At 41.1% G+C, this 27639-nt stretch overlaps 5 protein-coding genes across 13 annotated transcripts; 2 read left to right on the forward strand and 3 right to left on the reverse strand.

Annotated features, from left to right (window-relative positions):
• Positions 1-314: 314 nt before the first annotated feature.
• Positions 315-18166, reverse strand: LOC6586592 (cAMP-dependent protein kinase type I regulatory subunit). 7 transcript variants are annotated; one of them, XM_044009476.1, is made up of 6 exons: positions 8035-8128; positions 6670-6812; positions 1618-1977; positions 1177-1551; positions 969-1108; positions 315-477 (listed from the first exon to the last, which is right to left on the reverse strand). In XM_044009476.1, exons 2-6 carry the CDS (start codon positions 6676-6678, stop codon positions 393-395), a joined length of 969 nt encoding a protein of 322 aa, XP_043865411.1. In that variant the 5' UTR covers positions 6679-6812; positions 8035-8128; the 3' UTR covers positions 315-392. The 7 variants fall into 7 exon arrangements, with proteins under 7 accessions (XP_043865411.1, XP_043865410.1, XP_043865409.1 ...); XM_044009475.1 differs by lacking the exons at positions 6670-6812; positions 8035-8128 and adding an exon at positions 17371-18166 and having other exon boundaries at positions 969-1105; XM_044009474.1 differs by lacking the exons at positions 6670-6812; positions 8035-8128 and adding an exon at positions 17371-18166.
• Positions 16139-16848, reverse strand: LOC26528214. The gene is made up of 2 exons (XM_015160430.3): positions 16548-16848; positions 16139-16468 (listed from the first exon to the last, which is right to left on the reverse strand). The coding sequence occupies exons 1-2, from the start codon at positions 16710-16712 to the stop codon at positions 16262-16264; spliced, it is 372 nt and encodes a 123-aa protein (XP_015015916.2). The 5' UTR covers positions 16713-16848; the 3' UTR covers positions 16139-16261.
• Positions 18167-18488: 322 nt separating the features above from the next.
• Positions 18489-21296, forward strand: LOC6586594. The gene is made up of 2 exons (XM_032733254.2): positions 18489-18641; positions 18732-21296. The coding sequence occupies exon 2, from the start codon at positions 18737-18739 to the stop codon at positions 21059-21061; it is 2325 nt and encodes a 774-aa protein (XP_032589145.2). The 5' UTR covers positions 18489-18641; positions 18732-18736; the 3' UTR covers positions 21062-21296.
• On the reverse strand, positions 21165-25154 carry LOC6586595. Its single transcript, XM_002012170.4, has 6 exons — positions 23950-25154; positions 23385-23896; positions 22593-23329; positions 22311-22521; positions 22093-22242; positions 21165-22029 (listed from the first exon to the last, which is right to left on the reverse strand). The coding sequence occupies exons 1-6, from the start codon at positions 25013-25015 to the stop codon at positions 21880-21882; spliced, it is 2826 nt and encodes a 941-aa protein (XP_002012206.1). The 5' UTR covers positions 25016-25154; the 3' UTR covers positions 21165-21879.
• A 99-nt stretch (positions 25155-25253) lies between these two features.
• Positions 25254-27428, forward strand: LOC6586596 (protein ST7 homolog). 3 transcript variants are annotated; one of them, XM_015160431.3, is made up of 3 exons: positions 25254-25354; positions 25422-25706; positions 25783-27428. In XM_015160431.3, the coding sequence occupies exons 2-3, from the start codon at positions 25568-25570 to the stop codon at positions 27234-27236; spliced, it is 1593 nt and encodes a 530-aa protein (XP_015015917.1). In that variant the 5' UTR covers positions 25254-25354; positions 25422-25567; the 3' UTR covers positions 27237-27428. The 3 variants fall into 3 exon arrangements, with proteins under 3 accessions (XP_015015917.1, XP_002012207.1, XP_043865408.1); XM_002012171.4 differs by having other exon boundaries at positions 25270-25354; positions 25434-25706; XM_044009473.1 differs by having other exon boundaries at positions 25270-25706.
• The last annotated feature ends 211 nt before the right edge of the window (positions 27429-27639 follow it).

Consider the following 27639-nt stretch of genomic DNA (forward strand, 5'->3'; position numbering starts at 1 on the left):
TGCACAACATACAGAATTCATATACGTAATTTAACATATTTGTAGCCCCAACCCCCACCCCCCAGATTACTCCCCCTGCAACCACTACGCCGCTCTCTCTCTCTCTCCTTCTCTTCCTCTCTACACAGCTGAGCTCAACTCAATCTGCATTTCTTCTCTCTTGGTTTTCTTTGTTTTTGTTTTTTTTTTTAGTATAGGGCTTTACATGGGTATTTCTTTTAAACATTTTCAGTTTGGTTTTTGTTTTTTTTTTTTTTTTTTTTTTTTAATTTAAAAAAATATTTTTTTTTTTTTTTTTTATGCTGAGCGATTTGTTTGTTGTTGTTGGCATGCGAGCTGCGTTGTTGTTGTTGTTGATGTAGTATGCTTGTTGTTGTTGATGCTGGACCGGCTTAGACGGACAGTGAAACGAAACTGTTATACTGCGTTATGTTGCGCTTCAGAATATCCGCACAGGGTCCCAAAACGCGTTCAAATCTGTAAAGAAGAAAAGTGAAAGTGTTTAGATTATATTAGATAGGTTGCTTATATATGTATGTATAAACATGGCTCTTCACATAACCAACTTAAAGTTCTTCGTATCTATTTTTCTACTACCGACCACATCAAATACTTCTCATACACCACAGAGTTACTTCATATTAATATGCATATTAAATCAAAATCTTCATTGGAGGGCAATAATACTACACTGTATATAATTATAATTCTGACTGAGTACAGAAATTTAAGCAATGAATGTGCATCAATCATTAGTCAGTCAATCAGTCACTGCAAATAATTATAACAGTTTAGTCTCCTAGCTTTGATAGCCTTCGGGCAGTCATCAATCATCAATCATGACAGACTAGACTACAAATATTTATAATTTAAAATGAAGCACCTAAACTACATGACGTCTAATAGCAATTTTACATTTTGGACTCTACATTAATCAATTATCTAGCAATCAATCAACCACTGTTTACCTCGCTCTGTCCAGCTTGACACATTTGAGCGGGCCGCGAGCGACAACAGTTGCTGCGCGTGGCCGGTCCAGGAGCAGGGCAATCTCGCCAAAGTAATCGCTGGAGCCCAGGCGACCCACCTCGGCGGGCTCCTCGCCCTGCTAGAATGAAACAATGGATTATAGTATGTCATCAATTTGTGTCTGGGCTATGCCCGCAGGACACTCACCTCGGAGCGCTGCTGCAGGACAACGGCACAGCCCTCGAGTATGATGTAGAAGTCGTCGCCGGCCGCGCCCTGTTTGACAATCGTTTCGCCGTCCTCAAAGGAGCACGTCTCCAGGGAATCGGCAACGGTGAGCCGCTCCCACTTGTCCAGGCTCTCCAGTATGGAGACACGCGACAGGAACTCCTCGTACATCTTACGCTTGCGTATGGTTGAGCCCATCAGGATGCGTCTGTAGCTGTCGCGATCGATGCCCCACAGCTTGACATCGGTCTTGGCGCGCACCGTGGCGGCGCGTGGTGTGCCATAGATGAGAGCCAGCTCACCGAAGCTGCCGCCCTCGCTGATGGTGGTCACCAGTTCAGAGTTCACAAAGACCTGAAAATACATGTATAACAGTTAATACTCGCTCTCTCCCCCTCTCGCATTGTCATGGCTACTCACCTCCACCTCGCCCACATCGATGACATAGAAATTGTCGCCCTCATCGCCCTGCTGTATGATATTCTCGCCAGCCGTATGGTTCACCGGGAACATGGCATCGAATATGTCGGAGCGTTCGCTCTCATCCAAATGGGCGAAGAGCACATTTTTGGCTATGGCCTTGGACAGGGCATTCATTGTCTTGTAATCCTTGGGTACGACTTTTTTAACATAGTTGGTGGCGTCCTCTTCGGTCACCGGCTCGGCGGAGATGCCGCCGCGCCGGCGAACGGGCGGTGCAGCTGTTTGTGGCATTGGACTGAGATCCTCACAATCGTCTGGGCTGATCACCTGTTTGCTGGCATCCAGTTTGACTTGTTCCTGCAACAAATTGAATGAAATTGCATTATTATAACAGTTTGACAGTATAACAGCTTTGGTGAGGCAGTGTTCTATTCATATGGACAACTTTTTAGCTTTGGCAGCAGTTTGTAAACAGTATAACAATGTATACCACATCAGGTAAGATTGTACTAAAGTGTATAACAGTTTATGCAAGAGAATGTAGTATAATTGGATAATTTATCAAATAGCACTATCGTTTCGCTGTATACAAAAGACAGTAAGATTTCGTATAACAGTATAACAGTTCAACTACAACGACCTTAAGCAATAAATGACATTGAAACTAGGTAAATTCAGCCATTTTACACTTCATGCCGCCCACAGGAATCGTATTACAGCAGCTGCTTCAACTCCAGCTATTTGCGTCACTTGGTGGGCGGGGGGTAGGGGGGCGGTGTGTTTGCCGACTTTTGCTGCTATATGTCAAAAGTCAGTTTGATGTGGGCGAGCAGCAAAGCTTCAACAGCGTCGCCCCAGTCCCGATTCCAGCTGCTCGTTTATCTATTTTTGGTAGCTCAAAGTTCGCTTGCGACAAATGGAACAAATCACGCAGCAGCACGCTCAACGCCTCTACCACCCCGCACGGCTGCAGCTGCTGCAGTGGCTGCTGCTGCTGCTGCTGATGCAGCTAGCAAATTGCATTCGTAAATTGCATTCGGGATAAAAGCAAAAACAACTGATGTTCATCTCGGCAGCTTTTAATAACTGCTGGCAGCGGCTGACGTCAACCGAATGCACAGCGCGCAGATTAAGTTGCATTTAAGTGCCGCGAGAGCGAGAGAGAGAGCAATAGTTGCTCTACTTTGTGTCAAAGGGCGAATGACTGTTAATTGACTGTGTATAACATAAATTGCCATATTGCAGTTTGTGCCGCTAAGTAATTGCATATTCTGTATAACAGTTGAGTTCATTTTTGTCATACGGATGATAACATAAGTTTAGGTTAGGTAGACTCGTAGACTTCACATGTATTACTAGCTTATTTGTTAGCACTTAAACATGTGTCTACTTTCAATTAAGCCTAGATTAGTCATGTATAACAGCTTTTTACTTGAAGGTGACATTTTAACAGACTCGTAAAAGGTATTTAAGACAGCATAACAGACAAATGAATAAGTGGCAAATGACATATTAGCTATATTATGACTGTATAACAGTATACAATTTAAACATTCTCTTAAAAGCCCAGTATTAATGAGTTACAAAATAAGTCTAACAGTTGAAACACAAGTGTATAACAGATATATAACAGTTATGGGCAAAATACAAGCGATATAACACTTGTATAACAGCATAATTTATAGTAATTAACTATAAATTAGCTATAATAGAGTGATTATCACTAAGTAGTATAGCGGCGCCTTGCAGCTAGATAAGACATTCAGCGTCTATTCAGTCTCATTACAAATTGCTTATAACAGTTTATGGTATTCTACATAACATCCTATCCCAAGCAATCTACTGCAAATAAACAACTCGAGATACGCTGTCAATAAACAACCGGCACAGCAAATACGAAATGGACGGAATCCATAAACTTTTAATTATCTAAACAAAGGCGTTTGAAGAATCACGTTAAAATGAAAAAACCAAAAAAAAACAAGTAAGAAGACTCTAGTCGAGACTGGTCGACTAGGAGATACCCTGAACCCTCTAATCTGATATTCTTATCAGTCTGCACTTCTTTTCGACACACATACATACACACACACGTATTAGAATGCGCTCTGCTAACTGCGCTTGGGCAGCGCTGTAGTGTAGGTAACATTATAAGAATTTATTTGTTGAATAATTTAATTTCTATACGTACAATCTTAATGAAAGTTTTAGGGCGTAATTATATGGTGAAAATGTATGTACATTCCAAAGCACATGTCTCTAGTACTTGAAATACGCCTTTTACAAAGGTGAGAGTGAGGGGGTGGATATAGGGGTGGGGGGTAAATTACAACAAAAATCGAAATTATATAAAATACATATAAGTCTACATTTAAAATTTGCAAGCTCTAGCTCTAAAGGTGTAAGAGATATAATTAAATAACTTGCTTTCGATAAGGTTTTTGATCGATAATAAAATATCGGGAGTAGTTATCGATATAAAAAGAAAAACTTGATATGCGCGTGATATACACGGACCTAGGAAAAAAAAATTCAAGTCTCTAGCTCTTATATCTTCTGAAATCGACGCGTTCATACATACGGACGGACGGACAGACAGACGGACAGGGCCAAATCGACTTAGCTCGTCGCCTTGATCAAGAATATATATACTTTGTGGGGTCTGCCACGCCTCCTTCTGCCTGTTACATACTTTTAACAAAACCATTATACCCTGATTTCCCATTTTCAATGGGTTCAGGGTATAAAAAAAAAAACCAAATCGAATTGATTTGCGGGGTAAACAGAAAATGCGACTGAGCAGCAACTCGCAGCAATTTGTTAGATGATCATGGAATGCCGCTGATAAGGATGTTATTCTAGGCCAATAGTAAAAGCGATTGTAAATGTGCTCAACGGGTATGCTCGACGGCACAATACTGTGGCTGCCTTTACAGTTAAGTGGAGTTCAGGCAATGAAAGTCTTACGCGACTTTAGCCTAGTTACCAAAATGTAACAGATATGGCATTAATTGTAAGTCACAAGCAGTGCTTGTCAAACTGCAAGAAAGTTTGCAAAGCAGCCTCTCAAGTTTCTAGAGATGTGACACAAGTATGTATGCATGTGTGTGTAACAAAGGTCGAGTTGTCAGACAAGTTGCTAATAGACTATAATTGCAAGGCACTTAGCTAACCTCTAACCTAACATCTTTAGCAGTCGATACTCACACCTGAATGTATGTGTATATGTAAATGCCAAGTGCCAGGTATATGATTAAATGAATGAATATACCCCTTTGAGGTATTGTACATGTGATTATGTGTGTGTGTGTGTGTGTGTGTCGAGTGTGCGTATAAGCGAAGCTCTTGGGAAGCTTGCCAGTTGATATGCGATGTCACAACGCAGCAGGCGAATAAATCAATCAACGCAAATGCCGCGCATACAAATGCCACAAAATGAGGCAACATTAACAGCAGCAGCCGTAAAAGGCGGCGCCCCGGCCGCAAAGCTGACAAGTCAAAGTCGCCTGTTGACATGAGCTTCCCACACGCTCACTCTCTCGTTATCTCTCTCTCTCTCTCTCTCTCTCCCTCTGTCGGTGTTGGCCTCTCTCTCTCTCTCTCTGGCAAAGTGCAACTTTGTTGATGGCACATTTGACCCTGACCTTTTGTGCAGCAGCGGAGTCGGCGCCCAGCCAACTAGCCCTGGCACTGGCACTGGCACTGGCCCTGTCCCTGGACCTGGCCTTGGCGCTAGACCCTGGCCGCGAAGCTTTACTGCCCAACCACTTTAACTCTCTCACTCACTTACTCTCTCTCTCTCTCTCTCTCTCTGTCCCTCGTCTACCCCTTCCACTTTACAACTATCGTCATTTTCTGCATTTTCCATTTGCGCTGTGTCAGCTTTTGGCGACAATTTAAGCGGAAATCGATTTCGCATTGCAAATTGAGTTACTGACGCAAAACTAAGTTACAATCGTATATGTGTGTGTATGTGTGTGGGTGTGTGTGTTTGCGTTTCATAGAGTGGGCGTAATCTTGACAAACGTCTCCAACACCAAAAACAAATAAAACTACAAACATCTTATCAATACGTCGTTTTGTCATCATGAAAACAAACTCAAACCCACGGCAACATTTGTCCAGCTGATTAAAAGCTGATTGTAAACTTGCCAGCCAGATTGAGAACTGAAACTCGTTCGGCAAGCTGCAATTGCAGCAGCCCTAACATCAGATTGACAAGAGGTAAAATGCAATGAAGAAGACCAAAAATAAAAATTGGATTGGAAAAAATCTTGGCAAAGGCCTAAAATATCTCGATGGAAAATTACCTTGAAGAACCGCAAAATATAAAATTGTGAATCAAGAAAAACGTATTCGAGAATCAAAACGGAAATTACGCATGAAATTCCTATGAAACCTATATATTATATATATATATATGTAAGTGACCAAATTGTCATTTGGTTTATCGTAAAGAGTAAAACCTAATGAGCTTTCGATCTGCGCATTTCAACAAAAAATATCGTAAAATGTCAAAATCCTATAAACACAGAAATTTCTATAAAATCCATAAAAATCTGCTATTTCATAAAAAGTATCGATGCATATATATTTTTATAGCCAAGCATAAATATAAATCCAAATTGGCTCAAAGTCTTTAGATAAACTCAATTAGATAATTGCCAAATCAAATGAACTTCTCTAAATAATTTTGGATGCTAGATTAAATTGATTTTTGTGCGCATGTTAGCACGTTTTTTCTTGCCGTGTATTATATGAATCAGTGCCAATGTGCCAAAAGAGTTACATTTCAACGAGGCGATAATTACAACAACAGCAACAACAAGCAAAATTCGTGACTATTTCGCTTTACAGAATTCAGAATTTATTGGATAAATGCGAGGAGCAAAAGGCAAGCCAAATGCACTAAAATTCATATATATATATATGTGTGTATGTATGTGTGTGTGTGTGTGTGTGCAACTGTTATGAATGCTTATTCAATAAAAGCATTGCAAGCAGCTGAGCGGGCTTATGGTAAAAAACAGCGAGAGGCAGATTGCAAACCTTTGACATAATTTTAGCCGCTATAGAATTCTCTGTCTCTCTCTCTCCCTCCCTCTCTCGCGCTGTGTGCAGTGTGTGCGTGTGTGCGTGTGTGTGTGTAATTGCAACAAAGACTGTATATGGACACAGAGTACAACAATCAACTGCAGACAAAATAAAAAACAAACAAAACAGTTGAAAACGCGACGCGACAAACAAACAACAAAAATTCCACTTTAGACTTCAATTCTTTGTAGGTTTTCTCATTCTTATGTTATATAGATATGTATATTATATATAGACATATATCTATATATTTCGTGAGATTTTCTCGTTGAGCACAATTTTCCTTTTATGCATGTATGTGTGCGTGCAATTTTCACGAGCTTTACTTATTTAAACATGGCACAACATAGCGAGAGTAAAACAAAAATATGAGTACAATATTACGTATACGTAACGTATGACAAAAACAAATGCTACAACAACAAATGCAAAAACAACAACAACAACAACTAAACAGCAATGACAAATCCAATGTCAAAGTTTTATAAAAATAAATATACAACAAAACCAAAAAGAAAAAAAAATTATTTATTTGCTCAGGCGAATATCTCAAAATATATGACAAAATTATGGAGCAAAAATATCATATAAAAATATTTTATAGAGAAAAGCTTTTTTTTTTTTTGTTATATGTAAATATTGGAAATAATAAAATTAATGGCATAGAAAATTAAAAAACTAATATAAATAGACTATAAAAATGTTTAAAACTTTTTCTGTTTTTGAAATCATTTCATGTTAAAATAAAAGACAAAGTAAGTTTTAATATATATATGCGACTACTCAGGATGTATATACGTGCATATAGTTATATACACATATATGAATGAATATAATATGCTCTGGTTATTAAAAGAATTTCCTTTAGCATATACTCAAAAACAAATTATTGCGAATTCTATAAAAAATATAGCTAAAAATACATATTTAACCATAAATATATATAAATATATAATATACATTTTATAGCATATATAAATATATACATATGTACATGTACCCCTATATATACCCCTATATAGTGTGCAGATTTTCTATATTTTCTATATTTATTTGAGGATGCGTCACGCTTTTAACAGCTCAGTAAATTTTTAATTATAATTCTTATTTAATTTTAGCCTTTCATAATTCTATCTACAGCTTTAATATATTTCAATTTATATCCACGTTTTTTATTTAATAATATATTTTTGTGATTTCGCTTGTTGTGCCATTTATAATTGTTTAATTAATCCAATTGCAGAGGCACAAACACTATCACGGGTCGAAACTGTGTAGGTCTACGTATGTGAGTGTGTGTGTGTGTGTGCGTGTATATACCCGCTTTTCTTTCCGTAGAAAACTTTGTCGTCTTTTTCTTTTCGCGTTATTTACAAAACGGAGGCGCGACACAAACTGAAAACTAAAAACTAAAAACTGAATTCGAATTCGCTTTCAGCGCAGTTGATGCCGACGTCGACGACGACGACGACGTTGCGACGTTGCGACGTCAGCAGCAAACGCCAACATCAGGCTTCGGCCGCAAAGCTCTTGTGTATGTTGATTACCGTTAAGTACAGTGGGCAAACGAAAGAAAACCGAAACGAACGAACGAAATGTTTGTGGTCTGAGATATCCGAGAGACAACACAAAAGAAAGTGAAAGCAAACTGAACGACTGTGAGATACTCTGTACGGTGTGTGAAGTACTTCACAGTGGCTGTCAAACTTGCGTGATTACAAGTTGCACTGCAACTGTTATATCAATAGCTTAAGACAGTTATTTAGGACTATCAATCGCAACTGAACTTAGGTCTGAATTTCATTTGAATAAAGGGAAGATCTACGGTTTTAGTATACCTGCTTGCAATGCCTTATGATAAAATTTAATTGGAATAGTAACTTGAGCTCATTCACATACTTCTACCGCATAAATAGTACACTATAGAGTTAAACTAATTGCTTTCCGGATCTAAGACTATAACCATGACATCTCAAAAATCCTTAACATGCATATAGTCTATATAAATTATTTACAAATGTAAATAAAAATTCTATTTGGAAATTAGCAGTCAAACTAATATCCCCTCTCTTAACTCTACAAAAGAGCGTGCAATAAAAGATTAGTTGGTTCGTGTGCGAGCGCCCATATACACTGCTCAAAACAAGCAGAACGAAAGCTAAATAGAAAAAAAAAACAATCCAATGTCAACTTTTTAGCCTACAACGAACAACAATTTGAGAGCAGCAATTCAAGGCAATTAAAAATCGCCGATCAATGAATTCAATCAATGAATTTCGTGCAGTGTAGCGGCAACGTCAACAACAACAAACGAATTTTCTGTTTCGCCCCGCAAAAATCTAAAAACGAAAATAACACATGCTCAACAACTAAAAATGAGCGAAGCATTAATAAACCAACCGCAGCAGCAACAACAACAACAACAAATGATGGCCACCAAGTGTAGCCAAGAAATTGTTTGTTGAGGAGCTTCATATGAGAGAGCGACAGATGACCGGAGCGGGGCGGGGCAGCGTGCGGCGTCCACTGGGGTCTTGCGGCTTTGGCCACTTGTCAGTTGTTTTAACACCCTGTATGCCTGGAGAGAAGTACACAAAATGGGTATACTACGCCGACAGACAGCAGAAGATAATGCATACTCTAGTTCGTAGTAAATAATTAATTTCTAATAAAATATAAACACAAATAAATAAATAATAAATAATTCCATAATCTATTAGACTCAGCACGATCTACAAGGTATCTAGTAGTCAGTCAAGTTCAATACACAGCCATACTCTTGCCGCAAGTGTATATGGAAAAAGGTAACACAAATCAATTAGAGATAGAGCAAAGGAGAGAGGGAGAAAGAGAGAGAGAGAGAGCAACATCGGGGCAGAAAAAGACAAGGCCTAAGCGATTGAGAATCGTGGGCGATTTACGAGTATTTGCCTAAGCTAAGCCCACATTAAAAATAAATGAAGGAAATAAGACGGACAACAACAACAACTACAACAAAACAAAATAACAATACAATAATAATAATTACAAACTCAAATCCAAACTCGAACCACAATCAAAATATTGGGCCTGTGCGGAATTTATAATTTCGCATGGCCATAAAAATTTGTTTGCCCAACATGTGAATATGAAAACATAATATAGAATATATATGTACATATATATGTACAGGTGTGTATACACATGTGTACATTATATAATTATGATTTATGATAATTGCGCTTTTTTTTTTTTTGACTTTATGATTTGTTCGTGCACCACGTGACGTATGAGCAATGTAAAATAAATATTTCTCGAGCTCGAATGCGAACGAAACAGAACGAGAGAAAAAGTGCCACAAACATGCGAAGCAAAACAGTTGGCAAGCCACCAGCACCAGCAGTTCCAGATGGGCCAGGCAGTTGTGGGCGTGGCAGATAAGAATAAAAGTGGAAAACGAATGTGTGCTTAAGTATTCTCATTCTCCGGTTGCCCAGTTATAGTCCGTCGCCATCTAAGACAGAGAGACCTTGCCGTAGGCCGAACGTCAGGTGATAGGCTCAGGTATGGGACAGGTCATGTCCAAGTGCGTCATTTGACAAACCAAGAGCAGAAGAGAGACAGAGGGAGAGAGGGAAAGAGGGATTGAGAGCTTAATAGAGGGATTGAGAGAGGGGAAATATGTCACAGAATGCAAAAGTTGAGCAAAGGGCAAAACATAATTAATATCGAGATATGGAATAGATAGTTCTAATTAAGGAGAAGGGACTTAGAGATAGGCAAGTGGGAGAAAAGGAGGAAGACAAGGTTAATAGAAGACTAAGAAAGAGACAGCGATATATATTATATATATATACAGGTGAGAGAAGGATAGATAGATGGAGAGAAAGATAGACGAAGAGAAAGAATAGAAGAATAAGAGAGAAAGATAATATGAGTTAAAGAACAAGACGAGAGAGAGAGAGATAGTGACAGAAAGAGAGAGAGAGATAGTGACATAAATAGAGAGAGCGAGAGAGAACGGTAACAGATACCAGCATCAGAAAAGAGCAAAGAGATTTTGACAAATAAAGTTAGGAAGAGAGAGATAGGGAGGCAACAAGACATGATTTAGCTACTTCATAAATAAAAGTAAACCAAGAAATATATATGTATGTGTATATAAACGAGTCACACTCGCCCTCACTATACAACTCTCGGATTTACTTTGGCTGCTCTGTAAGTCAAAGCCTAAGCACCTTGAAGTAGGATCTGTTTTCTTTTCAAAGAAAATTGTACTTCTTTAATTAGCAAAAGCAAAAGTAATTTGCTGTAATTAATTACAAATCAAAGATCAAGTTGTGTTTGGTCTTGGGTAAATGGGCATCTCTGCGCGCCTCTTGCCAGCCGCCGCTTTTTTTCACTCAACTAAAACTTTTTAAAGCCAAAATTAAATAATAATCGCCTGGCCCCACCAGATTGGGCTTAATGTGGGTCACAAAACCACGAAGCAAAAAAACTTTTGCCAGCTACCTTCCTTTTCAGTGCTGTGTGAAGGCTGGGGCACTCAGAATTGGCCCAGAAGAACGGAAAAGCTTTTTGTCTGCCTGTATCCTGTGTGAGACAGAGTCTGTCTGTGTGTGTGTGTGTGTGTGTGTCGGCATGCGTGTGTATGTGAATGCGTTTTATAATCGAATTAATTAAAATTTTGCACACTGCCTGCCTCTGCCTGTGCCTCTGCCTCTGCGCTGTAGTGAGCTCTTTAACGTTGTGCGGGTACACTGAAAACAAAACTTTTTCTACTTCTAAATAGCTTCTCAAATTGCAAGTAATTTAAGTTCATATACTATTAATTAATAATGATCAAATTTCCCACTAATATTAATTAAACTTCAGTTTTATTAAATTTTCTTTGGTTTCTCTCAGTGTATACAAATTTAAGCAAATTATTTTTATTGATTTATTAGAATTTTAGCTTTCTTTCTCTCTGTCCTTTCAACTTGTTAATTAAATTCAGCTCTCTGATTTTTCTCAGTGTATAAATTTAGTAAGCTGCCCGCATGCTGCAGTTGCTGCTGTGCCTCGTTTACCGAACAGCTCCTGCTTTGTTAAGCGAAATTTCCAATTCAGTGAACTTTTTGTTGCCAGCTGCCTGACACCTCCGCCTCCTTCTAGTTCTCTTCCTCCTCTTTTCATTTGAACTGTCCCCCCTCTCGCCACCTGCCTGGCTCCTTTTTACGCCTGCTAAACAAAAGCTTTTGTTGTAGCCACAAATTTGGGCCACAGCAGAGAAAGACAGACAGACAGACAGACGTATCCATATCAATGCTGGCTGCTTGCCTGCCGCCTGATAACTGTTCGGTCAGTCAATGTCCTGCGTAATCGTCACAGTTGTCTGCAGCAGAAGCAGCAGCAGCTCAACTGACGTCACCAATATACCTACTTTATATTATAGTATCGAATTCGAGTTAAACTTTTTTAATTAGACAATAAGAGTAGTTAGTTCACTTGGTTAAATAAGTTTAATTGTTCAGTTTGGAGCTAGCTCCAGACTAGTTTATTGTGTCTGCTGGCGCGTACTCTCAATGGTTTCCACGAGCTTAATAATAGTTCATAAAAAAAGCGTACCATAAACTCTAATGTATACTATATACAGGATATTTGTACGATAAGTTATTCAAGCCCGTATAACAAGGTAAGAAAAATTCTTCGTAAATGACTGTATCGCTCGCTAATCCCTTAATAAGGTATGGTGTTTTAAATGAGCCGTTCTATCGAACTAGTTCCGATTCTTTTTTTAAAAAAGTTTTACCTATCTGGCTTTCCCTAGAGTCGAATTAGCATGCTAGATTAGTTATGCTGTGAGCCGACAGCACTTTAGGGAGCGCACAGTAGGCATACGCTACATTACGTATACGCCGTATAATACCGCCAAGCAAACTTTGCCTTTCATGCCATCTCAACGGTGCTTCTCTTTTTTTTAGTATCCTCTGCCTGTCTCTCAGCTGTTGCTTCGCATGGACTACAACGCGTGCTGCTTAATGTTATTGCCTAAATAATTCATGAATTTCCGTCCATTTGGGTGCTTTGGTTTTGGTTGTTAACGGCGCTTATAAGCCGCTTAATGGATGGCCAAATAAAAGGTCGTCACATCCGCTGCTTACACGCTTACAGTGATACTTATTCAGATTGCACCATAACCTTTAGTCCTTCTCCTTACATATATCCACTATTTACATAAAACTTTTTCAACAATCTTAATCCACGCTAAATCGGAACTCACAGGGTAAGCAATATTTAAGAAAAAACATTTTGTTATGCATGGAAAGCAGCCAAGGAAAAACAAATAGAGAGAAAGGAGGAGAGAGGATGAAAGGAGGAGGATGATAGAGAGCAATTCGCATAAAATTAACACATTTTAGCAAGACAATCGAAAGAACGAAGAAAATCTCCAAGGAAACCAAAATAAAGCTCGCTCAAAATAGAAGTACAAAATAAATTCAATTTCTACCGTAAGGATACCACATTTAAAATCGCATTAACGGTAAATAATTTTATAAAATTTACCGTTTTGCCACACAACACTTAGTACGTTAACTGTACCCACCATTTTGTGAGGTTTAGGGGTTGAGCTTCTTCTTGCTGTTGCCTTTTCTCTCCTCCCTCTCACTCTCTGTCGCCGTCTCTTTCTTTTATTTTGTGTCAATATAACGGTCAACAACAACCAAATTCAGAGAGTTGTCCTTAACTGTTTATTGGCCGCACTAATCACGAACCGGCGAATATAAACAAGACGATGACAGCTGTCGGCTAAGTTGTTCTAGTTCTAGTTGTTGTTGTTGTTAGCTGTAACTGAAACTGTAACTGGTACTGTTGCGGTCGTTGGTTTAGTGCCATTCACTGTTCAATTTGATGTGTTGGAATCGTTGACAATTGTGTGAGGCGTGTCATAAACAACAATCAATCAACGGTACACGCAACGCGACTGTAGCGAACGGCAGCAGCACAAGCAATGAGCGAACAATATGCGAAGTCTAACTGTAGCAACAGCACAGAAGATGGCGGCAGATGGCGTTTGGCTAAGACAACGCACGCACTAAGCACTCAGCACGCAGCACAGTTAACAGTTAACAGCAGCGACAGCCACGACGATTGCAAACTGACTAACAGTAAACAGCACCGACGACGACATGATGACCTTCACCAACACGCACAGCCCAAGGAAAGTGGCCAAAAAAAAAATAAAACGAAAACTTTTCGCACACAGAGACACGAACACAACAACAAACCTGTGACGCAGCTGCGGCGCCGACAGAAGCAGCAGTAGCAGCAGCATCAGCCTGAACAACAACAAGCAGCAGCAACAGCGAGCAAAAAGGGCGCCTGGCAAAAGCTTCGGCAGCGGCTTCGCATTTTGATTCCGTTTTGTGCTGCGTGCCGAGAGTTGCTTTTTTTTTCTCAAATGCAAAATTGCCATAAACTTGCAAAAAGCTGTTGTCTCGAATGTGTGTGGGTGAGTGAGAGCTAATGTTCGTATCCGTATGTGTGTGCGAGTGTTTGTGTAAGGCTTAGTCGCTCTCACAGCGCTTGAAGAGTGAGAGTGAGTGAGAACGCAATGTAAACATAGGAGACCGTAGCTGCCAGTTGAGCTACTTGAATATATTATGATATGTGTGCATGCAAGTGTTAGTGCGTGTATTTTATATTCCTGGTAGACAAAAGAGCACATTTAGCGCTTTGTATGTGTGAACGTTGGCGCATACATAAAAATGTTAGCAAATCGGAAACATACTTAAATGTGTACTCCAGTATTTTTAAGCCGTACTAATATCGAGTGACTACTTACTATTATAAATTATTTAAATCTCCAATTAGATTTAATTTAATTTAAACTGTTTAGTTTTAAGATGGTATTAAAATAGCACTTAATTATATTTTCTATAGCTGCAAGGGTATTTCAACTTCGACATTTGACTCTACTGTTGGTCATTACGTTTATTATTTCCCGCCTGCGTCGCCCATACACAGCACCAGCAAACAAATCAAAGCTTTTGCTCAACAATCTAGAGAGAGAGAGAGAGAGAGAGAGGAATACAGCGAGCAAGCAGCTCGCTATGCTTAAAAGCTTTTCAACCATATGAAATAACAACAACAATAAACTGCACCAAGTGCAGTGCGTGGGTAGTTAAAAGGTGTGGGTAGAGCTGTTATAAGATAGCTCGCAATTACGATCGTATGTATAAGCAAGACTCACAATGTCCTCCTCTGGTATGGTGGTGCAGGAGGTGCGTACATGTCGCACACGATGCATTGCATCCAGACTCAAGCGATGCTCATGGTCATCGCGTAGCATGACATCGAAGACAGCAACGCCTCCATCAATGCTGCTTTCCCGCAAAATGCGACCGCCGCGCCCACTAAAGCTCCCACTGCCATGCTGCTGGGCAGCAGCATATCTGACGCCCACCTCCGAGAAGGAACGAATGCGCATTGTGCCATTCTCGTCTGTGGTGAGGGCCACTGATTTGAAGCGATCAATAACCGCATCCTGAAATCCGTTTACGCTCAGCTGATTGCCCATGGCGGGCGATACGACGCAACAGACTCAAATTCACAAAGTAACGGTATACCGTTATAGACAATAGCCGAGGTTGGTTGAAATCGCACACACAACGGGCGCTTCTGCACGGCGCCAAGTTGTTTATCAAACTGAAGTCCGACGCGGGCATTCAACAGGCAACAAGCAAGCAGCAGGCAGGCTGGAAAGCAGGCAGGTAGGTAGACAGGCTGGCTGGCATTCGTAGAGAGCGAAACGGGTGGGTGTAGCAGCAAGCAAAGTGAAAAAGAGAGAGGGAGAGCGCGTAGGCCACAGGTGCCGCTATCGCTGCATTGTGACAGTACGAACAAAAACTGCACTCGCGTCAGAACTTTTCTGCCAGGCAGCCATTTTCAGGAACCATTTGGAAGCTTTTAAGCTTCTTCAACACCCAATGCAATAATGCAAGCCGCAACCTACGCACACACACATGCAGCCACAGTGAGTGTTTATTTATGTATTGAAGCGAAAGCGAGAGCGAAGAGGAGAGCGAAGGCGGGAGCTATGATTAACCATTGAAGCATCTCATATGCTACTCCCGTTATTTATTTATTTTTTTCTAAATTAGTCCATGTTGTGGTCACTGCTGACCCCAAAATAGACCAATAAGCGATTTATTGATTAACAATGGCGAATTTCAGGGATGAACAATGGCAGCCAAAAGTTACGATACAATAATTATTGATATGTAGATAAGAGGCAGAAGTAGCCCAGTTATCGTTAATGCAGGGATAGCATAAAAACTAACATGTTACACTCATGCGTTTTCGACTGCATAATATTGCCTAAGACAAAAAAATTACATCTATTAAATCTATTTAATCTATTTTTATATATGCTAACGCTATTCCGTATAAATTTACCGATGAGTTTTACGTTAAAAAGGGATAAATTTTATTGTGTGGTGGTAAATGAATAAAATATCTATAAAGCAATGAGAGTTGAGTAAGAGGCAGTAAAATGACAATTGGTTTAGCTAAGTCTACCCATTGACTAAGTAGAACGGCATTTGTTTTGTTTTGATTTCTTCGATTGGACACTTTGCCGCTTTGATGGATGCGTCGACTTGAATTTTCTGACGGTACTTGGCTGAGGCTTTGTTGCCTTCAATTTAGACTTTGCTTGCTTGCTAGTCTTTTTATATTTGGTAGTCACAGGCAATAAGAGATCAACGGCTAGACGTGCGCCTATATAATTAGACTTTGAAACGGAATAAAGAGTGATTTTTCATTATTTATGTGAAGGATTGATCAATGCTGCTCGCTCGTTCGCTCCTCACCTCTTCGAACATTAACCGCTCGATTGGATGTAGATTTCTCCAAGTGGCAGCTGCATCGCAGATCATTTTCTGTGGTGAAATGCTTCGATCATCACAGCCCAGCCAATATTCTCGCAAGAAATTGTAATAGGGGCTAGATGTCAGCAATACGGGTACATCATCCATTGTAAATCGAAAAACGTAATCAAACCAATTATTAATTTCCAACACCCGAAACTCAAAAATGGACGTTAAATTTTTAGAAATATTTCTCTACGTTGTTTACTGTATAATAGCTGTAGTTTAACTGGCTTCAATTTGTATTAGATATAGCTTGAGGAATTTTTGCCTTTTCAAAGCCTACTCTTCTATTGGAAAACTAGTTAACTGTTCATGATAGTCGAGTCCTTGACACATGGTAGTGAGGTAAGCAGAAACAGAGAGAGGGTTGAAAGGGCGTGACTCGAGTTGTCATAAGTCAAGAGACCACAAATTAAAATTTTGATCTCTTTCGATTTATAACCTTTGGTCTTTATGAAATACTTTCTCATAGATAGACTTGAAGGGATTGAGAGAGACTAGAGATTAAACTTTTAAAAAATATTAGAATCAAGACTGTCGTAATAAAACAGCAAATAGAATAAAGGACATTGAGCGCTGGGACTCCATTCTACATCCAACTAACAGTTTCCAATAAGATGAAAGCAACATAAAATACAGCGCCAATGAATCCTAACAAAGGGACATCTGAGTATAGTACAACCAAGGAAAGCTCGATGCAGTTGTAAGAAATTAGAATAACAAATTAATAAATTATATTTTGTAATATATTGGGAAATCTTACCCGTTCCAGTTTTTGAAAATAGCTACGCAGGAATTGGACAGGATTGTCCGGTCGGCAGACGCAGAGCTGGACGATGCAGTCTTTGAGGACGCGCTGAATGCCATGCGATTGTATATAATGTTCGCATTCGCGCAGGCTTTGCTCCTCCAGAGTTTTGGCCATCATGTAAGACATGTGTTGACTGTGTGTGCGTGTGCTTGTGTGTGTGAGCTGAAGGTAAAACGTTGAAGCTGAATCGTTGTTGTGGTTTATCTTCTCTCACTCTGCAATACGCAATATGCACAGAGCTATATCTGCCTGCGTCGAATGTATGTGTGAATGGAAGGGTGTGTGCGACTGTGTGTAGGTGTATGTTTGGCTGTGGTTTCTAGCTGCTGTTGCCGCAGCTGTTGAAATTGCAACACACTACAACAAAAATATCAAGTAAATAACTTATTGAACAGGGGCATCGAGTGCAACGCGAGCACCACTTGAGTATATGTACATATGCATATATGTTTATGTACGTATGTGTGAATGTGTAGCCTTTTCTTTTTTGCTTTTGCCTTTTGCTTTTACGTTTTGCTTTTGGCACTGTTTTCACTTTTGCAATTCACGTTGTTTAACAGCGCTGCGTTTCGTTGCTGCCGTTTGGGGTTTGCCTGGCCGTTTGTTGCACCATTTATAACAATATCTGTGCGTTTTCGTGTGAGTAAAATACTGTTTTTCCGTCTCGTCTTAAAAACTTAACTAATTTTCACGCACGTAAACCACTGCAGTTGTTGTTGTTGATTTTTTTGTGATATAGTGATGGGCGGCAAGTGTGAACAGATGATTAAACAAAAATACCGAAACACTTACACTTATGTCAGGCAGTGCTATCGATAACACAGAAACAGCTTAAACTTACAGACACTCTTAAACAAAACTTCCAACGGATATGTATTATAATATTGCACTTAAGTAAATAAATCGACTTAAATAAATATAAATGAATTATAAAATATCACTTTGAGTAATATTATGATTAAAAGCCAAAATAATTAATATTCACATTTGCTTGGCAGACTTAAGCTATAGAAGTTCAAGCTTAAAAAATACTAAAACTTTATATCGTTTGTACCAATCGATAACAGCTGCAAATTAAAAGCTTACAACACTCTTATTTGATTGTCAACGAAACGCGCTAACTTCAACGTTCTTATTCCTTTTAAAAATATTTATACAAGCTAAAAACATTAGCTATGTGGATGATGCAAGTGAACAGCAATTGCTTGTGCCGTCAAACTAAGGTTAGTTGCTGTAGATGTCAAACAGTCGGAGCATATTTCGAATGCGCCGTTTAACTCGTATATTGGTTTATTGATTTTTCTCGCATTTAGCTAAAATGCTGCACACGGATTCACTGCCCAATCATCAAGGTATCTACACGCCGCTAAGTCAGGCAATGACCGATTCTGAATCCGATGAAGAAATTGAAATACATAACGCTAATAAGCATCGACTCCAGCATCAGCTACACCAGCAACAATTGCAACTGCAACAGCAACAATCGCAACTGCAACAACAACGCAATCGAATTCGAATACCACCTAATACATTAGCTTTAAAGACGTCACATACACAATCGAAGCAACAGCAGCAGCAGCATCAACAAAGACAGCAGCAACAACAACAATTTAACAACACCAACTGCAGCAGCTACACCACCAATATGCAAAACACATTTCGCTCAGTTATGCTCAGTGATTTGGGTAGCAATGCCGGCAGCAATGTGGGCGTTGAGTTCTCCAATTTTGGTGCCGAATACGAAACGAATGCGGATAATGTCGCCATATTGGGTCATCAATCGGATCAATCAGAATTGAAGCGGTCGCCCATGTCCACGAAGAGACGTTGCTGCTTTATAGCCTCGCTGCTGCTCTGCCTGTTCGCTGTGGTTGGCTTCGTTTGGATCGTTCCCTGTGGCCCAGCAGATGGCACTGGAGCTTGTCCAGCGCCCGTGGATCGTCAAAAGACCCGCAATTGGTTTAAGAACTATACCAAGATCGAGCTGAGAGGAGGAGTAAATGTCGTCGCTGGTTTACGTGCTTGGGAGAACAATTTGATATTTCTATATCGTGGCGATGTCTTCTTTCCGGATTCTCGTCCCAACAATCATAAACGCAATGGCATAATCTCACTGATTGGCAGCTCCGGCGCTGTAGCATGGTACGATGAGACAGTAGATGAGCCCGTGGCCATTGACTGCACCTTACTCGACGTGGACCTCAATGGTAAGCCGGATTGCTTGGTCATCGAAGAGTACGGCGAAGTGGGTGTTATTAATTCGGGAAGCGGCGAATGGCACTGGCGCTTCAAGGATCATGCTGCACAGAAGCTAAATGCATACGACTTTCCACTCATACTGCCCGATATTGATGGCGATGGCGTGTTGGATATATTGCTGATATCCAGTCTCTCGCTAGAGCAGCGCACCAAGACGCTTATCCAGCAGCAACAGCCAAAGCAAACGCAACAACAACTCGAGGCACGCAACGTGCTGCGCCTGCTGTCAGGTCGTCGAGGTCGACCCATCGGCGAGGGCTTTCGCATACACGACTGCCAGAAGCTCAGCCGTCTGCAGCTGAACGTCAACAACAACATCAGCTACAGCTGCACCTCCAGCACAGATCAGCAGCCTCAGCAGCGCTTCAAGAGCCTCGCCGAGCTCTATGCGCTCATCACTAACAAATCGCTGATGGGTCGACGTCTGACGCCCGCCTCCAAGATTGCTCAGCATCGCAAGCAAATGGATACACAGCGCAATGTTTATCTGCTCAGTGGCAGGGAGCTGATCCTCGAGAATCGTGGCAAATGCCCCGACTGCAATGTCACATTGCAGCTGAGCGAAATGCGCGATGGTCGTCGGCATATGCTGTACAATCAAACGGAGAACGCAATGTACGGCATGGCGCCAGCTCAGTGGCACTTCAAGAACAGCAAGTCAAAGATGTCTGGCTTTGTCATCAAGTTCTGGAAGTGGATCAGCGTAGTCAAGGCAAAACCACCGCCGGCGAGCAACAGCAACAGCAACAGCGTGGACAAGATGAACAACTACACCAACAGCAGCAGTAGCAGTAGCTCCAAAAATTTGAACAGCATAAAGGAAAAGGAGAAGAACAAGGATAAGATATACTCGAAGACCCAACAGCAACAACAACAACAGCAGCAGCAGCAGCAAAAGAAGCAGCAACAGCAGCAGCAACAACGGCTTAAAAGGGATTCACTCACTCATCAATTTCCCGCCGAGCATGAGGAATTCGATCTGTTCCATCCGATTCAAAAACGTGAAACGTTTCGAAATCAGAGCAAACCCGTTGCCGGCCTGATGAAGAACTATAAAATGCAGATGATAACGGAAACAGTTATATTGGTATTATTCATTGGCGCCGATACGCGCATCGAGAACACCTCACAGAGCAACATCATCCAGTTCTGTCGCAGCGATCGCAACGAAATGATCTGTCAACCCGACTTGCTCAATCAAGAGAACTCCATGTTGATCGCAGATCTCGATACGGATGGCTCGCAGGAATTGGTCTCCTACATGTCCACGTTTGTGAAGCCCAGCGAATATCCGTACACTGACTATAAACTGATCAGCTATGTGCGATTGCTACGCATCCAGTCCGAGCTGCCTGCCTATTACGAGCAGGATAAACTGAACTAGGTGGAGGTCGAACGGAAGGAGGAGCAGCAGCAGCAGCAGCTGGAGGAGATGTGCATTTAAAATTCACTACATTAGCCACAAGAGATTCAGTACTTCTTAGTAGTTAAATTGCTAGTTGCATTGACAACATAACGTTTATAATTAACAATTAATAATTGTACTATACTATAATAATAATTATATAAAATAGTCAAACTTTTCTAGTCTCAAATAAAGCACTCGATGGCAATAGCAATTTTTAAATTGGTATAAATGAAAATATTATGCAGGCAATAAGAAAGATACTCAGAATTATTAAAAAATATGGAATAGAAGTGGATCGATGATGATAAAGTTCTATAACTATCGGAGTGTTTATGAGACTGTATAGATGGGAAACAAAATACACGATATCTTAAAAATAAAATATGTACATGAAGATCCTACATATAATAAAATCAAAATATATTAGAAAAAATATTCACTATTGATTCGAATATCAAAATAAATTGAAAAATTTACTTAATAATCAAAGAAAATTACATGTCAAAAGACTAAAAAGTAATAATATAAAATTTCTTATGAGTCAAATGAGGCCCCAAATCGATAATAGTCGATTTGAGCTCAAGACAATTATTAATTCATTTACAATTACGATGCAGTTTACATATTTCGTAACCTAATCAGAATAGAGAGTTATGTTGGATCTAAATTTAACTAGTTACGAAATTTCGCAGGTTTTATTTACTGTTCATTTTTGTGTTTTTTTTTTTCTGTATTTTTTCTAAAAGAACATACTACCCTTTGATAGGTAGCCTGAGGGGAGCTTAACAACAATCTTAGAATTCCACATCATTAACATAACGTTTGTAGTTGGCCTGAAAATTGGCCGATAACCATTGCTCAGTTATGATCTTAAACTCAGCTTCGAGCCGTTGCAGAGACGCCGTATTAGCCGTTTGGTTTAGCTTCTTGAGTGAGCGATAGTGCTGTAAGAGTAGATGAAAATTATTCAAATATGTATTCATAATGATTCAGGTGCCTTCACCCACCTCTGCTGTGGTGTTGGAAATGAGTTTAGCCACTGCCAGAGCCTCTTCGTTTACGCTTCGCGATTTGCAGGTTTTATCAATAAAACTGCTCGGTGAATCAATCACGTCCGACATGTGCAAACGCTCGCCCAGCAAAAACAAACGCGTTTGCTGGAAATACAAATAGAAAAATACAATTAACAAAGAAAATTAAATAACAATTATATATTAAGACCTACAACTTGTGTGGCGATCTTTTGGTGTTTGTGCCAGAAGGCATAGCCCTCCGGCAGCTGTCCTAGCTTTGCGTAGTTCGTCTCAAAGCAACAATCGTCGGCTGCCAAAACATAGTCGAACAATGGCAATTGCATGACGCCCAAATTCTTCAGGTTGCCGACAATGCCAGCGATCAAAGGCTTAGGGAATGTAGCCAAAGTGCGGAGATATGTTCTATTGGAAGATAAATTAGATATTACAATATGTGTAGGTAGAATATATAGTTCGAATAATCTGCAACTCACTTTAAAACCAATGCCAATTGTGTGGCATTATTTTTACGCTTCTCAAGCGTGGCAGCCAGCAGCTCCTGGCAATCGATTCCCTGACAGAATTGCTGACCCTGCACACTGAGCAGCACTGTATTGCAATCGTTGCTTTTGGCCAATTTGTTTAGTATTTCGTTGAGCTTTTGCAACAATTGCACTTTGTATGTGAAGCCCGATTTGCTCATCTGCGTATTGATCACCAGTTGAGTAACCTTCTCCAGCTTGTGCAACGTCACCAGCTCCACTTTGGCCGTCTTCAGCTCCTTCGCCTGCAATGTTCCCTTTTTAAGATCATTAGCCAGCGTTTGGGGTGCGGCTGCGCCATCGCTTCTTTGGTTCGCTTTATTCTCTGGCTTCAGGAATATAAACGACGGATCCACTGTTGCTGCATCGGACGCATCGTCTGATAAATTAGCCACTGTGGCGGGCTTATTATCCAATGATGAGCGATTTGCAGAGGCATTGCTGGAGTACGAGCTATTAGAGCGTCGGCGCATTATCATGGATTCCTCGCTGGCACGTTGCTTGTACACATAATCCCAGGAGTCGGATGGACGTGGCTTTGCTGCCTTTGTGAAGACGGCTTCAACGGCAGCTGAGTTATTGCCCGTCTCTTTTCGCTTTCCGGCTTTAGGTGGGGTTTCCTTTTTAGTGGGCGTGGGCGTGCTCGTAGGCTCAACTGCAGTTGCAGTTGCATTTGCTGCTTTTTGTAGCTGCAAAGGAATGTTTTAAAATACTGAATAAACTTATGCAATTTCTACAACTTACTCTGCCAGTTAGTGTCAGCGATCGCTTGCGCATCAGCGGTTTGTTGGCTGACTCGCCGCCGCTTAGCTCTCGCTGCTCACGCTCTACAGCTTGCATCATATTGGCGGCGCCCTCATCGCCCATCAGTCGATCAATTTCGCTTACTTTCTTCTTCTTGGCCTGGCTGCCTGCCCCATTGGGCACATTCGGTGTTTGTGAGCGACGTTTGGGTGGCGAAACGACATTCGATTCGGCCAATTTGGCGGGTGTAACGGAACGCTTAGCAGACACCTTCGGCGGCTCTTTCGGTGTTGAAGGTCGTGCCTTTTTTGACACGACTTCCATATTGCTTGCTTTCGCAATTGCTGCTGTTGTTGTACTTGTAGTTGTTACGGTTGATATAGTTGTTTGTACATTTGCTGTTGCATTCTGATTGGGCTTTGGACTTGCATACTGCGCAAAGGACTTTTGCGTTTCAGGCACATCTGGATCCCATATAATTTTACGTTTTATAATACGCGTTCGTTTGAAACCTAAAAACATATTCGATTAATTGCCATAACCTTTTTATATAGAAAAGTCTTACCTGTGGGTTCTGCATTGATGATGGGCTGCTCTGCAGGTGGTTTTGGCTTTTCCAGGCTTCTTGGCTGAACGGATTTCAGCATTACCTTTACACTGCCCAGCATATGAGGCACCTCTATTGTTGATTTGGCCTTCTTGACGAGCGGCTTCTTTGAGGCAGGCATTTCGTTGGTAACTGCATTGGAGTTGGACGCTGTTTCGCTGCTACTATCATACTCGTTCCAATCATCATTCAGCGAACTGATTATATCTTGGGGCTTTTGCTGCTGTTGCTCTTTTTGCTTGTTGTTTGTCAACTCTTTGCGACGCATTTTATTAGCCTTCAGATCGGCCATTTGCTCCAGTGCCACAGCTCTGGCTTGCTCCGGAGACAGTTTAGTCTTACCCACAGCAAATTTTGAGTTGGATTTCAAGGCACTTGCACTGCTTTTTGCAGTTGACAATAACTCAGGACTGGGCCCACTAACATTGTCTCCATCATCGATTTCCATGATCTCATATTGCCCCTCACCCTCGATCGTAACACCGACATTATCCAGTTCAGCTAACGCCAGCTCAATGCTGGCCTTTTGTGGCTCATCTGTTTGCTCTTGCTCCTGCTCCTGATCGGTGCCCTTTAGCAAAGCAATCAGATCAACTTCCTCCAATGTCGTTGCTGGCTCTGACTCCTCGTTGGCATGCGCTTTGATAACAGGAGTGCAACGTTTAGCCTTTCCTAGATCATCTTTAAGTTGTCCGTCTTGGCTGCTTCCGGTGATATTTTCTGATTTGCTGCCCGCTTCAGCGTTCCCTTCTGTCTTCTTCTCTTCATCTTGGCCTGATTCTGTGCAATGTTGTATGTTGTGCATTTTCGCTATTTCCTGCTCCAATGAGTTCAACTCATCAAGCTTATCGGCTTTTGTCCCACCATCGTCACTCAAAATTTTCTTTTCTTCATGTTTGGATTCTGATGCGACCGCTTTTTCTGCTTCTGCTTCTTCTTCCTTTACTATGCTGTTTGTTTCTGATGCTGTTGCCACATTTTGCTTTTGCTGGACATCTAAATCTGTGTCATTAACTTCGGCCATATCCCAAGTGCTGTTATTTATCTGTTAATGTAGTTACGTTTTTAAATTCCTATGCACTTGAGCAAGTTTTTATTATTCGCAGTTTTTCATGCACTTGCTGCAACAGCGGCCATTTTATAGTGATGAATTTACCATTAACAAATATATGCGATATACAGGAAATGTATCGAAAAATTTGGTCACTCTTTTAAAGAAAATACTAGCAGTGAAATATCCATATCGATAGTTGACAACGATGATTTTGACAGCTCTAGTCGCTACCCCCCACACCACTCCGATGAATACTTTATAGAAAAAAATCTCATCTGCAGCCAGGATAAACGCTGATTGATAAGAGGGGTAAATTTGTTTATTTTCACGCGCTGTTTAAATAAGAAAAGAAACATAGACAACATCAACTGAGTAGAAATTCTTTAAGCATTAGCGACAAACACTGCAAACCGCTCGATCGTGGCGGCGACAATAGCAACAACAACAACAACAGCCAAAAGCTAAACGGCAAAATATACAAAAATTGTGTCCCAAATTTTTGCTGGCAAGACGGACGAAAGGATGTGGGACTCCTCAATGTTCTTGAGCACATTGACGCCAAAGTTTTATGTGGCACTAACTGGCACTTCTAGCCTTATATCAGGCCTAATACTTATTTTCGAATGGTGGTATTTTCGCAAATACGGCACCTCGTTCATAGGTAAGTTTTTCTTGTTTTTTCTTCTTCTTTAAATTGTAGAATTTTTGAAAAAATTGGAAAATTTTTTATTTTTTAGAGCAAGTATCGATCAATCACATCAGCCCCTGGATTAATGGCAATGATGCGCAATCGGATAATGGCAGCAGCAGCAGCAGTGGTTCCAGCAGCAGCAGCAATGGTGGTTGTGGCTCAAATGGTGGGGCAGGTGGTTCTGGAGCCAATTCCAATTCGGGCAACAGCTCGGGCACACCTGAGTGCAAAGTGTGGCGCAATCCATTGAATCTCTTCCGTGGCGCTGAGTACCAACGCTTCTTTTGGGCCACCAGCAAGGAGCCATTGACATACTATGACATGAATCTGAGTGCCCAGGATCATCAGACGTTCTTCACTTGCGAGGGCGATGCTGGCAAAGAGGAGTATGAAATAATGCAGACGGCGTGGCGTGAACGCAATCCCATGCAGCGCATCAAGTCGGCACATAATGCGCTTGAAATAAACGCGGAATGTGCACCGGCCTACATACTCCTAGCCGAGGAGGAGGCTATGACCATATTGGAGGCGGAGAAGATACTCAAGACAGCACTCAAAGTAGCCGAAATTAATTATAGGAAGTCGCAGGCGACACAGCACCAGGGCTCCATAGCGGATGGTATGCATCGCAGGGATACGAATGTGTTGATCTATATCAAGCGTCGCCTGGCCATGTGCGCCCGAAAGCTGGGAAAACTGAAGGAGGCGGCCAAAATGTTTCGCGATCTAACAAAGGAGATACCCTCGATCATGAGTGTGCTGAACATACATGAGAACTTGATTGAGACACTGCTCGAGATGCAGGCATACGCCGATTGCCAAACGATCCTTGCCAAGTACGATGATATTTCGCTGCCCAAATCAGCGACAATTTGTTATACAGCCGCATTGCTTAAGGCGCGCGCCGTTGCTGATAAATTCTCACCCGATATTGCATCGAAGCGTGGCCTGAGTCCGGCTGAGATGAGCGCCGTCGAAGCCATACATCGTGCGGTTGAATTCAATCCGCATGTGCCCAAATATTTGCTGGAGACAAAGCCATTGATACTGCCGCCGGAGCATATATTGAAGCGTGGCGACTCGGAGGCCTTGGCGTATGCGTTCTTCCATTTGAAGCACTGGAAACAGGTGGAGGGGGCATTGAATCTGTTGCATTGCACCTGGGAGGGCACATTCCGTATGCTGCCGCATCCATTGGAGCGCGGACATCTTTTCTATCCATATCCGACGTGCACCGAGTGCGCCGATCGTGAGCTGCTGCCGGCCTTCCATGAGGTCTCCGTCTACCCGAAAAAGGAATTACCCTTCTTCATCCTGTTCACGGCTGGTCTCTGCTCATTCACGGCTCTATTAGCCCTGCTCACGCACCAGTACCCGGAGCCAATGGGGCTGCTGGCACAGACCGTACTTACCTGGATATTGTATCCGATACAGTTGCTCAAGGAGCGCATCGAGGCATTCTGGCCGTGCAACTTGCTCCAGCAATTGTCGCGTGTTTAATTTAGCTAAAACGAAAGCCACAACGCACACACACACACACACCCGCTCTCTCGACATTTACACACAGACACACTTACACATATACTTACACCGACCACACACACTTCCCACTCAAAATAAAATAGGGCATTACAAGGATTAGGCATCCAAAGTTTTGCCCCAAAACAAATTAACTCAACTACAAAAACAAAAACATGCATATACATACTTATAAACATATATATATATATACCTATATATATATATATATACATATATATTTTGGATCTTTGTCTGTGTTTCGTGCAAAATAATAAAACAAATATGAATGAATGCTCAGCTCTTTCATGAAAACTCGTTCCTATAGCTATACAAGGTATACATACAGATATATATATATATATCTGTTAGTTCAGAGATCGTA

This window comes from Drosophila mojavensis, unplaced genomic scaffold (assembly GCF_018153725.1).
Source record: "Drosophila mojavensis isolate 15081-1352.22 unplaced genomic scaffold, ASM1815372v1 contig_74, whole genome shotgun sequence".
Lineage (NCBI taxonomy): Eukaryota > Metazoa > Arthropoda > Insecta > Diptera > Drosophilidae > Drosophila > Drosophila mojavensis.

Coding starts and splice junctions, on each gene's coding strand:
- LOC6586592 (XM_044009478.1), bottom strand. CDS start 15,253: ATGGGCAATCAGCTGAGCGTAAACGGATTTCAGGATGCGGTTATTGAT. Junction 1,109..1,176: donor TCCTGCAGCAGCGCTCCGAG/GTGAGTGTCCTG, acceptor GTTTCATTCTAG/CAGGGCGAGGAGCCCGCCGA. Junction 478..968: donor GTCAAGCTGGACAGAGCGAG/GTAAACAGTGGT, acceptor TCTTCTTTACAG/ATTTGAACGCGTTTTGGGAC.
- LOC26528214 (XM_015160430.3), bottom strand. CDS start 16,712: ATGGATGATGTACCCGTATTGCTGACATCTAGCCCCTATTACAATTTC. Junction 16,469..16,547: donor AGCGGTTAATGTTCGAAGAG/GTGAGGAGCGAA, acceptor TCCGTTTCAAAG/TCTAATTATATAGGCGCACG.
- LOC6586594 (XM_032733254.2), top strand. CDS start 18,737: ATGCTGCACACGGATTCACTGCCCAATCATCAAGGTATCTACACGCCG.
- LOC6586595 (XM_002012170.4), bottom strand. CDS start 25,015: ATGGCCGAAGTTAATGACACAGATTTAGATGTCCAGCAAAAGCAAAAT. Junction 23,897..23,949: donor CATCAATGCAGAACCCACAG/GTAAGACTTTTC, acceptor ATATGTTTTTAG/GTTTCAAACGAACGCGTATT. Junction 23,330..23,384: donor CGCTGACACTAACTGGCAGA/GTAAGTTGTAGA, acceptor ATTCCTTTGCAG/CTACAAAAAGCAGCAAATGC.
- LOC6586596 (XM_015160431.3), top strand. CDS start 25,568: ATGTGGGACTCCTCAATGTTCTTGAGCACATTGACGCCAAAGTTTTAT. Junction 25,707..25,782: donor ATACGGCACCTCGTTCATAG/GTAAGTTTTTCT, acceptor TTTATTTTTTAG/AGCAAGTATCGATCAATCAC.